Raw genomic sequence first — 14,046 nt, 5'->3', positions numbered from 1 at the left:
AGGACCAACACATCAGGCGGGGTCATACCTTAAATGGGATTTTCACAAATAATCCAGACCTAATCAATGTGAAGACATCTCAACTAGCATGTTCCAATCATAGCGCAGTCTTCTTTGAACTATCCATCCTACAGTCCAATTCCAACACAAAGAAATCACCGTCTACTTTCCCCCCACAAGCTTGGTGAAATGTGCAACTAGAGCTTCTTATTGAAGTTTTGGATGACACATCCCTGGTTCTTTCTAATGATGAGGCCGCAGCCAAACAACATTATCGGTGGCTGAAAATGGCTTCTAATCGACTAGCTCCTGTTAGAACGTTAAAATAAAATGGCATAGTCCTTCTGCCCCCTGGTTCCCTCCAGAATTTGGGGAGTGTAAGCAAAATTGTAGAAAGTAGGAAAGGAGATGGAGAACTGCCTATAAAGAAGAGAAGATAAAATATAAACAGTGCATAGCTATCTACAAAGATCTTATCCTGAAAACCAAAGCATTATATTTCACAAGAAGGATCGAAGAAGCTAAAGACTCGACTAAAGAACTCTTTTGGCCAATTGCAGAATTAAGTAATATCTAACACAAAATCTGATTGCTGTTCAATAATTCATAGATACTGCAGCAAAGTTCTTTCTAGAAAAAGTGGAAACAGTCTTTTAAAAAGTTCTGCAATTCGAAGTCTGCATCTCCCATGCTACTTGCTGATATGGTTGACCTAACCCCCCTCCCCCCCCCTCTCTCTTTCCCCCAGAGCAACACAAATTCTGAATGCGTTTACTGCCCCACCCAGTGAGGAGATTAGGAATCTATTGAAAGCCTCCACTTCAGGTTCTCCATACGGTTCCTGCTGGCACAATATAGCTAAACTTGCAGCAGAGGTCATCGCGTCCAAATTAGCCTCCATCTTTCAAGCCATGTGTAAAACCGGCATCTTTCCCAGTATTTGGAAGAATGCAGACTAGATTTCTCTTTTTAAAAAAGCCTCACTGGACCAGAACGACCCAACTAACTTTCTCTTCTTCCTTTACCCTTCTAAATAGCTGAAAAATGTCTGAAAAACCAGCTGGTGACCTTTATTGAATCTAATAAACTATTAGACCACACCCAATAAGGTTTTACAAAAGGGCACAGCACACAGATTGCTTATCTCAAGGCAACCTAAGGGATCTGGCAGGCTTTGGAGCTCGAGCAAATGGTAAGATTGGAGAACGACACCTCTCATTCTTTTTCCCTTTCATTCGGGTCCCTCCGGGATGCTCACTGAGACCTACCCTTTTTAATATTTGTCTCCCTTATGGCTAAGTTGAAAAAAAGCTTTGGATTCTCCCTGACCTCCTATGCGGATGACACCCAAATTATCGCATCCATAGGAAACTAGGCAGGCACAGGGCTCTAATTTCATAATTGCATGTTGGCTGTCCACGGGGAGATGAACTTCAACTGCCTGAAACTAAATGCAAGAAAAACAGAAGTTCTACTTTTTGGACACCAATCCTCTTTTTGGGTTCCATCAGCTTGGCCTTGGGTTCTATCCCTACCCCAGTTGTAAAGGCTCGTAATCTGGGAGTTATTGACAATAAATTAAACTTTACAGATCAGGTAAATATGCTCACCTCATCCACCTTCTGCACCCTTAGAACAATCCAAAAGATCATGCTTTTCATACCTGACAAATTGCAAAAGACATTAATCACCTCTTTGATCCTCTTGAAAATAAACTATTGTAAAAGTCTACTTCTTACTACTCATAAATACAATATCAACAAACTTCAGGTCCTCCAAAATGCTGCAGCTAGACTTCTGCTAACAATTCCCAAATTCTGCTCAGTGCTCAGGATATTAAATACTGCACTGGCTTCCCATTAACGTAAGAATCACCTTGAAGGTGCCTTGTCTAGCTTATAAGGCACCTTATGATCTGAGCTCTGATTTTCTGAGTCATAGCTTTAAATGGTATCGCCCTACCAGAAACCTTCGCTCGGCAAAAGCTAAATTAGCGGAACTACTAAGATTCAATCGAGTAAGGTGGGGTGACAGGAGCATTGTGCTTAAAGCATCCAAAGTATGGATTACATTAACTCACTGCATAAAAACAGCTCCCAGTCTCCTTGCCTTCAGAAAAGCTGTAAAGATCTGGTGGTTTTGGTCCTGGTAATTCTGTGGTCCTGCAACATTTTTAGGTGGAACTGAATAGCACCTAGACTCCTCCAGGCAGCAGCGCGCTCTACAAATCCTGTTAACATATTAAATGCTTTACGTTTGTTCCTTAGATTAAGCTTAACTGCCTAACACGCAACTACCCAGGACTGACCTAAGAGTTTTTTCTTAAAAAACCTAACTGGATCTGATGGAGATTGTGACATTGTTACATGGTGAGTTCTCACAACCGCACCCCATAATAATCTACTTTCCTACACTCGATAAATAGAAACCAGTATTGGCAAAGCCAATAGGACTCTTTTTTTGTTTGCTAGAGTTCGAGCTGTTGGTGTTGTAAATGACAATGTCTTTTACCCATGTGTTATGGAGTGGATGTATGTGGTGTGAAGTGGAAATATGTGGGTTGGATTGGAATTGTTAGTTGTGTTTAGTGAATTTGTTTGTTGAAATTATATGGCATGGTGGGCAGTGGAATAATGTGGTATTAAGTGTCCTGGTATTATATGGAGTGAAATTTTGTGTATCATGGAGTGTAACTATGTGCAATGATATTTTGTGTTGTCGAGTGGTATGTTTTGAAGTTTAATTATGTGGTGTGCTGTTGAATTTTTTTGGCATGTGGAATTCTTTGGTGTGGATTTGATGTATGTGGTATGTTATGTTATTGTGGTGTTGAATTGTGTGGTTTTTAAATTAGATGATGTGGAACGGAACTGTGTGGAAGTTGAATTGTGTGGCATGGAACTGTGTGGCGTTGAATAAAATTATGCTGATTGAAATTATCTGACGTGGATTGTTGCTCTGTGGCATAGAATGGCTTTATGTGGGTTGTATTTATGTGGTATTGAGTAGTGTAATTATGTGGAGTTAAATTTTGTTGCTTTTCGTGGTAATATGTGGAGTGTAATTATGTTGGGTGGTTTGGAATTGTGATGTGGAATTGTGTGGTTTGGCGCACTAAACATCCAGGTATGCTCACAGAATTGGAAGCCCCAGATCAACCTACAGAAAAATAGATAATAAGCAGTCACCAAGAATTAAATAAAGTAAGGATCTGGCTGTTGCCTAAAACAAGCATTTCAATGCACCTCAACTGAAAATAAATATTCTTTTTATACTCCCATCTCCCACACTCTATTGAGCCTCCCCTCATTCAATAAAGCCCTGAGACATTCTTGTCTCAACATGAACGGTGCACTCATCTAAAAGTCATACTCCCAAACGTGGCCATTTATAGGCCACATCTCACCCAACATTCTTCCAGTCATGCATGACTGAGTAGCTATTACAGTAGTGCAGTATAAATGCCAATACAATACTGCTTGCACTCTAATGTTGACGCATCAGTATGTGCCTCTAAGCACTGCCCTTGCTGTAAATACTTGGCCGCCATCTGTGCGTGGGGCCCGCTAAACACTAAAATATTTACAACATTTAGACAGATTAAAAGAGCGTTAATCTAATTTTACCATGATGATACACATTCAATGCTTTCCCCCATTTTAAACGCAAACATTTAATGGTGATTAACAATTTTAAAGCTGGAATTTATCAGTTAAGGTTTCAAATATTTACATCTGATATTTTCCCTGTAAGTAAATGACTGTGCTTGAGCTGCATTAAACTGTGAAGTTACCAGAACCGGGGACACAAAGTGAGACACACTAAGAAGGCAACCTTGTAGAGGCCAAATCAAAGTGAAATTGTATGCTCTGAAACAGAAAGTTGAAAGTCCAAATGAAAAGATTAGGAATGGGGTTGTAATAGGATATGATAAATAATAACAATGTAGTTTGAAAGCTCCTGGTATTGCACATTTAGATAGTCTTGAAACGGTTAATGCAATGGAAGGTGTTACCTGATAAATTGTTTCATCCTTATATTGTACACATGCTGCAAGTTATTCTGTGGCAAGTAAGTGCGTCCTCTGAATATTATCAGTAAACGGTGGACATTTGGTTATTAAACCGGTACTGATGAGGTGCAACCAGTGCGCAGACAGTGTTATCAAGTCTAGAAATAATGAAGTGATACTATTACAAAGTGTTCCATTATGTTGCATAATTTTCATTTTCTTCTCGCATGGTTTACTCAACCCTGCCACATAATTTGTCCCTCTCCTGTCGATTAATTCCAGTGGCTGTGGGTATTGTATGGTATGGGCTATCATTGTATAGCATGGTATGGGCTGTCATATAGATGGACACATCTCTCACTTCCTTTAGTTAACCACCTTAGTTGCAATTTGCATTTCCACTCTGGTTTAGTCCACTCTTCCTCCACCAGTAGACGGCTGTCTGAACCTTTCACATAGACTGTGGGCTTTGGCTCAATTTTTGTTTGAGACCGCAAAGGTGACAAAAACTGGAGGCTTTGCTTACAGGGTGGAGTGTTGAGAACCATGATGGGGACGGCCAGCTCACAGACTCCATGAAGGACCGGAAAAAATATACCAGCCTAGACAAATGTGAATAGAGCCTTGAAATTCTGAGCATATGGCCGCAAACAGGCTTCCAAGTCACTCATGACCTATCATCCAATAACACTTGCCACATAGTGACTTGTAGTCTGACACGTGGGAAGACGAGACTATGCACCTCAGAATGAATGGTGCAGATTACTGTCAGACTGAGTAAATGTGAGAGGATGTGGCAGTGAGAGCGACTTTGAAACTGTATTACTGTACAGCACAAGAAGTAAGTTTGCGGTGATAACGGATTCTATTTGTTCATGCAGTTATGATCGTTTTACTCACTTCTGAAGGATTAAAGACTGAGTGAAGCCACTGCAATTGGAGTCAATGACACAGGTTCATTTAGTGAAACCAAGCCAATGTGAGTGCAAATGCATTGTGAAAGCATTGTGAGCAGAACCAGCTAGTCGAACTAATCCATTCATTAAAATTCTCACAAATGGGAGGAAGTGAATGGTTTTTTTATGAGAACCAGCTCACATTTTTAATAGTTTTTAATATATTTTTTTAAGTTCTGATTGACAAGTGCAACCATTCGTTAACAATGCCTACCTAAAATTGATTTGTCTGTGAACTCAGAAAGATGATACAACGTGCCAGAGCTTCAGAAAGGCTTGTGAAGCTGAGGCAGTCAATTAAATAGGCAGGTTCCAGCTACCAGTATCTGTTAGGTAGCTCAGCAGGTTAATGCAGTTCATAAAAGTATCTTTGCATAAGGTAAATGCCATATGATCACATGCTGTTGCTTGCAACTGTGTTCTTTAAGCTTCATATACGTTGAGCCCCCTTGTTAGAAAAAATGTTGCATCAAATCTGTCTTAAAAAAAGTATGGCTATTTGGCTGCAGAACCGTGCCAGGGAGAAAAGGCTTGCGTACGTTTGTGATCAGGTACAGGACTGTTTGTGAAGTAAACAGGGTGCATGGCACACTTTTATCATGTAGAATAGAGCCATACCTACTTCATGTGTGCAAATCAGTACACACCTGTTCTTGAGGGTATATTGAGATCTGCCTTTAAATGTATATATGCACAGATTGGGAGGGGGTGGTGAGTGGAGGTAATCTCCTTGCATTTGAGAGTGCTATACGTGCCAACATTTTAGAACAGGGAAGTGGTATATTTTGGAAAAAGGTGTAAGGTGTAAGATCATTTTTGTTGTAGTAACATCCATGCAAGAATTATGCTGTAAACCTGTATTCTGCTCTTCTAAAAAAACAGCAATTTTTTTTTTTTTTTACTTTAACTGTAGCTTATATGACATTTGTCGAAATAAAGCTTATATTGATTGATTGAAATAAAATCCGGGGGATGTATTTCCCCCCATATACTTTTAATAAAATGAAAGCCGTTTCAAACATCCAAAGTCTTCCGCCTGAACCTGATCTGTTGCCATGTATGGGGAGACAACATGTTTATTGTGCATGGAGGCGCTTTAGTCAGACCCATGGCAGCCATTCCCTTTCACAGCCTGCTCCTGCATTTGACTTAGACATACTTGGCAGCTGTGCCCCCTCCCATGCCATCAGCTATTCTGATTTCATGTTTTGATGGTTTCTCCATTCCTGTTCGCAATTAGTTCCTTACGAGTTCTCAGAAGAACGAGAGGTGGAAGCCTGGTGCAAGGGAGGAGCCAGCTGGGGGCTTTCCGCTGCCGGGGACTGACAAATGGTAATCTCCAGTGTTAGCCTGTGTAGGCAGCACATCTGAGGGGGAAGGGCACGAGTGTTTGCATTTGAAAATACACTCTCCAAAATCCTGTTTGCATTTTTCTTTATTGATTTTTCATGTTATTTACAAAGTGACACGTATAGTAACAAGGTGGGTAAAGGATCATACCCATGTAGTAACGAGAAGGAAAACTTATCTTGCACCTACTCGTGGCTACTCTTGAAAGCAGACGTGAAAATCCCAGATATATGTACGACGAAAACTGGATGCATCGATCCACTGGTGCTTGTTACCAATACGATCACACATGAATACTAGGAGGAAAAACAATTAAAAGATCGGAGATCACAGTGGACATCACTTGCAGACATTCGAAACAAAACACTGAAAACGGATCAGGACACGAAAGCAAAAAGATCACTCACTATGTAATCTATTATTCTAGTGCAATGACATTACAAAGCAAACCAGGGGAAGGAGGAGGTGTAATAGTCAGGCATGCATAAGAAAAAGTAATAGGAGATGAACAAAAGATCAGTGGAAGATGGGCTCTCAGCTACTCCAGGGCGGAGTTGTATCATTTCATATGCAGAGGCACAATTAGCCACAGTTTGCACATGCTTTTGACCCTTTCGGCGGAACGTACATGTGATTCACAGTACTCCCACTTCTGTCGCTTTCCTTGATAGCTGGGGAGCGACTGATACACTGTGCGAAAACTGCTGGGGCTCCTCATGAAGTTTCCTTTCTGGTACAACGCAATCTTGGAGGCAGTTTCTCGCTTTTCTGTTTTTTACACTCACCACATCACTGTTATAGCTTGGCGCCTTTCCCGCGTGCCTCGGTATGCAACATGGAATTACAGCTGAATGCCAGCTTTACAGGGCTCTGCTTCTCACAATTCCGATTGAGTGTGAGTCAACCATTTTGGAAGGCTGCACAACCGAAATCCTGATAAAAAAGAACCAAAACAAGCTCTATGCCACAGAACGACAACACAAGTTAAACAAAAATACACGGGCACACTGATTATTTAGTGCGCCCTAGAAAAAGTAATTATTTGTCTTTGGAGCAGCAGCATTTGTGACAAGATCAGAACAAGATTAACCTCCCCGTTACAGAAACTGGGATCAGAGCAATCGTTTACATGCTCAAAATTCAAAGGGAGCAGCTGTGCCAAGAAAGCGGTACCTTCCTGAAACACATGCAGAAACAAAAGGAAACCAATTGTGTGCAGAAACCAACCTAAATGCACACAAGTTGAAGGCTACAAGTAAAAGGGACATGCTCTGTAGGATGAAGCAACACTGGAGAAGAACGAAGATAAAGGGAAGATTAACTGCTTGCAAGCAAGCCTTTTGAAAACATTTGAAGAAACAAATGAAAAGCAATGGGCAGCTATAAGCTCACAAAGTATATACATATCTCGAAGAGAGCACTGCCTAGGCTTAACCTAAAAACTGCTTGCATCATTTTATAGCACATATGTGCTGTGTAGGCCTACAAAATGCTGTGGCTGCCACATCACAGTGCCCTTTTCTGTTTGTTTTCTTTAGTCATGATGTGTAGCATGGCAAAAAACTATTGGCAATGCCAAATGTTCCCAAAGACTGGACCGATTTTTCCTTTGCCAAGACTTGTTCTTTGCTGTCTTTTTTTTTTTTACTTCATACCACCTGCCTAACATTTGGAGTTTGTCCCATTCCACACATTTGTCTGGAAAAAATGCCTCGATTTCCAGCTCACTGTATACCATATGCTGGTAAAATTCCCCCTATGTGTTCAATTCTTGAATGTAACAAAGCACAAGGTCTTTACAACCTTTTTAAAAATATTTTATTATTGAGTCTTCTCTATTCTAACAACTAGTGTGAAATACTGCTCAGTTTGATAAACACACATTTCTTTCTCATCTAGTTGTTTACATTTGTCCGTATATAAACAAAAATAAAACAAAACTGCAGGCTGATGCCAGTAGTGGATTTATTAAGATACGCACCAATAGGACACCTTAGAGGTGCCCCCTGAAAAACCTATCCCTATCTAGTGTGCTGGCTGGTTGGTATCGTCCAACCTGCCACCACAGACCTGTTTCTGACCCCTGCAGGTGAAAGCCCAAGCTCTCTGAGGCCTCCAACAATGCCCGCTCTGGAAGACTGTGTTCATACATCCTCCATCTGGATGGCTAGTTATTTAGCATACCAAGGCCAGGGGCTTCAAAGCCCCTGCTACTTTGGATATGCGACCCCGGCTTTCCCCAGACCTGGGATATGCCACCCCCTGCCCTGATACCCATTTGGCACCCGGGCAGGCGGGTGTCTCTTTGGCCCTGAGGTCCCCCAAGAGTGGAGACCCCTTTTGGTTTCTGCTGGACTGGTCCCCCAGTCCCCTCTTGCAGCCTCTTTTCTACAGGTACTTTTCTCATTGTCTACACAGTGTAGCTTCCGAGGCATTCACTGCTGAAAGCACCTCTGCACCCGGACACTCCAGGGCACGTAAAACTAAACTCTTGGTGCTTTCTTGGACCTTGGCCCTTACCCACCTTAAGTCCAGACGAACTGTCATGTAAGTCATTTGCAAGTGACCCTATGCAGTGAATGTATCTTCCATAGAAGAACATTACCATGTTCGAGGCTCATGCCTCCAAGCTGACAGCTGTCATTTTCTACTGTTTCTATTGTAAAGTTTGACATCCAAAGTACTTACCCGATTACCGAGTTTTTGGTTTCTATTAATCTATAAAAAAAAAAATATTTTCTAAATTGGTCTCGAGCTTCTTCTTGCGTGTGTGTCTCATTGACTCTTGTGTACAACAAATGCTTAACACTACCCCTGATAAGCGTACACTGCTCACCCATTTTACACAAAAAAGAATTCGCGATTATCAACTTAATCCCTTTAAGCCAGTAAGGGTCGTCTGGCCTTTATACATAATGTACCTCATTTTGTTACTCTACATAAAAAGCAAGCTTCCCACGCTTGCCATTTGGTCGCTTTCCAGCTGCTTACTGTGCAGTCACACTCCCTTCTTGCTTCAGTCACAAGGATCCAAGAAGTGTCTGGTTTGCATGATTTTACCTAATGATGGCAGCAGACCATTAAAACATACATTTGACAGACTTACTTCAAATTATTTCCACCGTTGCTCAGGGAGCCATGACACGGAGAACGTCTGTGAATAACTGCCACATGACGTTATTTGAACTTGTTGACGCTGTGTTCTGGCGGCTTCTAAAAAGGTTCCTCATTTAACAGATGAGATTAGTGCCAAATAAGTCCCTGAAATTGTTTTTTCTTACATGATGTAGCAACCCTTGGTCTCATGACTACTGCTGGTGACACAAACTGGCAGCATTCCTCGACAAAATGTCTGTCTATCTTGTGATTTGAGTATGTTGTCTTTACTATTTTTCCTACTAGTTGTCTTTTTTAAAATGTATTTATTTACTTGTTTTGGTGTTACTGTGCTTGAAAAGAAGCCTCGAAGTTTTTGTTCCAGTGGCAATAAAAAGATATTGTTGCAGGGAAATCTGAGATACCAAGGGAAGCGGTCTTTTGAACCATAGAATTCTTTTCGCAAGACTGATAGTACTTTGCTTAAGATCCCCTATTACCTTGGATTAATGGCATTGAGGGATGGGACTAGTAAATGTCGCGTGTTGAAGTATGTTACTGAATGCAAAAATATGCATTTGGGATTGTCCTCTTCCTTACGGTCTCTAAATTCATTGCCCGCTATCTCATTTAGACTTTTTATTTTTTATCTTTTGCTTCTCTTATCTCTTTACCACCTCTTTTACTCCTCTTAAAAATATCCCTCTCCTTTCCTTCCCAGTTATGGCATTTGTATTCCTCTCTCCTTCTGGTTCATTGCATTTCTGTTCCCTCTTTTCGCCCCACCCCACCCCTTAGTTCCAGTCACCTTATGGCACCTCATCGCTCCCTTTTGTGTCTTCAGATTAACAAACAGAGCGAGCAGATGCATGCCCTTCTGGCCATTGCACTCACCATGTATCCCATGCGCATCGATGAGAGTATCCACACCCAACTGCGGGAGAAATACGGCGACAAGATGCTGCGCATGCAAAAAGGGTAAGAGATGTATAACACATCAGCAGGGTGTCCCAACAAATATTAAATTAGCTCCTTGGGAAGGGGATTTATTTACGACATAGGGACTCGCATACATTTTTCCATGGACCAAAATATTTGGAGTGTGATGTGACCGAGGCCTGAATTGATGCCAGCAGTGTGGGTTGTTGTTAAGGTGGATGTAAGGAAAGCAAAAAATGTATATCTTGTGGCTGAATTGCACCATATGAAACCAGAAAACATGGGATTAATCCCGGCTTACCCCCTTAAACAAATTGTGTGATCTTCGCTAATTTCCCTCTTTTCTTCATTATTGCATATAAGAGTGTAGTAATGTAGTCCGCGCTGGTATGATGTAATCCAAGTAGGTATATTCAGGTAGATAACCAGTAGCTTAGATCCTGTACAGCAGCCTACAAGTCCTCATCAGCAAGTGTATAAGTGCTGTAGAGCAGCCCCACCAGGAGCAGCCTGCTAGCTGCTCAACCCCATCCACCAACTGTCATCACCCATCCAGTCACCCAAACATTCCACTCATGGCCCATTCACCAACATTCCATACAGAACACACACACACACCCAGGCTGAGCAGCTCGGACAAGATAACATAGGGCATGAATCATAACGCAAGAATACTACATTATCTCTTCCCTATTGAACAGAAGAATAACAAAAGCAAAACATTAAAACTATAAGCATAAAAGTAAAACTATAAACATGAAAGTACAGCAAACGTAAAAAGTCCACAACCCAAAGATGAGGGAAACACCGCCCGCATCATAAAATGGATATGAACTATTACAATAAGAGTCAAAAGCCCAGACCCTGGGATTCACGAGAGGGAAAGGAACTAAAGACCAGAAGGAAAGATGGATAAAGAATACCCATCCCCCTCCTCAAATAAGGCAAAAAAAATGAACGTCAAAATGTAAGCTCTCCATGTGAGGAGACTAAATGTAAGCTCTCCATGTGGGGAGACAAAATGTAAGCTCTCCATGTGAGGAGACTAGTCATGTGGACCAAAGGCACTGAAACCCAATATCCTGCCCCCACTTTTACAAGGGACCACAATGTTACGTATATGCTTTCCATCTGAGGGGGCAAACGAGGACAAAACAATGCTCAACAAAAACCAAACGTGATGGTGTCTTACGCACACAGGAACCTAGACCCTGCAACAAAAAATCGTGCGGCAGAAGGTGTCTTACGCACACAAGGAAAGTGACTCCTTGCAACAGGACAAAAAATGGAACAAAACCCTTAGAGCCCACCCTCATGTAAGAGCACTATGTCACAAAATGTGGATACGGGACTAAATCCCATTTCTGTGCGAAGGGGAAAACAAAACCCATACGTCAAACCCCATGTAGGGCTCGTACCACCAAACTAGCATGCAACACTGGGAATGCAACCCAAACCCATCCTTCACATGAAGGATAAAACCATGACTGCCAGCAACAAGAACATCCCTTGCGTAAGAGAAACACAATAGCTTAACGGGTTTCTAAAGTTGAGAAAAGAAAACATGAGCTACAATTCAAACAACCACATTTTGTCAGTAAACACTACACATTTTTAAGCGAAATACAGCTCATTCCAACCGCAACACCTGTGAGCGATGTCTCACAAGAATTAGCTACAGTCATTTATCTGGGGTGCACAGCAGTGTCCAACAGCTGCTTCTCTTAGAGCATGTATGGCCAATAACAGTCTTACCAAACGCCCAGATCATGCTCCTTATTGTATAGAGAGAGAGTTATTGGATAACCAGACCTCTGCGTGTAAGGAAATAGGCCGTAGAATGTAACCATGTGCGAGGAAATGGCAATGAATGACAGTACCTCGTTTTTTCCAAAATCGACCATCCAAGGTGAAAATGAAGAAAGCGAAAAGATAACTTCACAAGACATCACATCCCGCCACACTTCCCGTATTTACAAAAGCGTTTAAGGCATGGTTGGCAAGAATTACAAGAACAACGCCTCAGATCGAGTATGCTGCAGTAAGTAATCCCAAGATGGAGGCAGACTGTATCACGCCAGGTGGCTTGCGGTGAAAGCGTGCTGCCCAACGTTGCACCGCAGCAGGCTGTGGCGCGAAGAGGAAAGACGTCACAGTGGATCCATGACAGGCAGCAGGACAACGGTATATGTGCACGCGCTACCTATGGCTCACGCCTCCGTTTTTGAAAGAACACATAGCTGGTGAACAGGAACTGTTGCTCAAACAGCAGAAACAATAAAAGACAAAGAATGCCTCACCTGATCCAATTGCCACAGTTAGTGAAAGGAAGCATGTGAGCATGTAGAAGCACTCCGCAACTTGTGACTTATCACAAATAATGACACATCTCTCTTTACCCCGTTTAGCACGTAAATGTTTGGCACCAAAAAACTTTTCAAACAAGTTCACATTCTGCCAGGCACTGCTAGGAAATACGCCCAGCAGCTTGTGAGTTGCGATCCAAAAGTCCATGTGTTTGTTTGTGGACAAACATGCCTCTCTGCGAGTCCCAGTGTGCACGGACCACCGCTCCAGTGCAGGCAGAAAACAGTTTGTAGGCGTTTAAGGTGTAGGTTATGAGGAACACACACACATAGTGCAGGCCCTTCCCAAGTGGGAAACACGGTAACATTTTTACGAGTTTTTGGGTTCTCAATGTACATGAGAAGCATACTGTAAAATTATGATAGATGCTCATGTTGAATGAAATAAGATAACGTTTTTTCCAGAGAAAGGATAAGTCCCATCCATCAGCTAGCTTCTGCCAGATGCAACTGACTTGCTAGTAACTTCTCAGCATTTCATTGCCATGGAGCTAATCAAACAATAACTTGAGCATGCAAAGAAAATAAGTAAATGAGCACTATGTTACACATCTTCCCTCCACACACAGAACAAAAAAAAAGAAAATCTTTAGGTTAAATAGTTCATATTAAAAGGTTCAATAGTTCATATTAAAATCCTTGAATCTAGAAGGTACAATTCTCATTCTACGTTTCCTTTAAGAAGAGATAGGAGTATCATTAGATGTAATCAACTGCGGCTTATCTTTGTCATCAATCAAGTCTTTTAAACAAAGAGATTCAGAGGTGTTTCTTCTTCCTTGTCTTCTAAACCAATAAAATGTCTTGATGTTGAGACATATCCTTGTTGATCAATATCTGGATACACAGGGTAGGTTTCAAACCATCGTCGCCAGTGTAAAATTATGATAGATGCTCATGTTGAATAAAATAAAATAAAGTTTATTTCAGAGAAAGGATAAGTCCCATCCATCAGCTAGCTTCTGCCAGATGCAACGGACTTGCTAGTAACTTCTCAGCATTCCATTGCCATGGAGCTAATCAAACAATAACTTGATCATGCAAAGAAAATAAGTAAATGAGCACTATGTTACACATACTATGCGCAGCGTCCATGTAATAGAATAGTTTTACTGTACTTAAAGGCTCACTCGGCGCAGCATCCATGAAGTTAAAGAAGTGGCTCGCTGTATTTGAAGTCTCAGATCTTGTTGTTGTGGTACAGCACGGTTGGTCTGGGCTGTTCAATTTAAATGGACACTGGTGGGGCTGCCTGGTGTGCTCTTTGTTCCCTTTGAGGCACCTTAAGTTTCTGTGTTGCATCTTGTGGCTCATTCTTGTTGCGTCT

At 41.6% G+C, this 14,046-nt stretch overlaps 1 protein-coding gene across 1 annotated transcript in view; it reads left to right on the top strand.

Annotated features, from left to right (window-relative positions):
- EIF3L (eukaryotic translation initiation factor 3 subunit L) overlaps positions 1-14,046 on the top strand; it is a 159,479-nt gene that overhangs the window by 84,841 nt on the left and 60,592 nt on the right. Inside the window, exon 11 of the mRNA XM_085601410.1 lies at positions 10,259-10,392. Within this exon, the coding sequence (XP_085457536.1) occupies positions 10,259-10,392 (134 nt within the window). The remainder of the gene's footprint in view (positions 1-10,258; positions 10,393-14,046) is intronic.

This window comes from Triturus cristatus, chromosome 4_2, assembly GCF_964204655.1.
Source record: "Triturus cristatus chromosome 4_2, aTriCri1.1, whole genome shotgun sequence".
NCBI classification, from domain to species: domain Eukaryota; kingdom Metazoa; phylum Chordata; class Amphibia; order Caudata; family Salamandridae; genus Triturus; species Triturus cristatus.
Note: the sequence above shows the minus strand (reverse complement) of the source record. Positions and strands in the feature narration are given on the sequence as shown.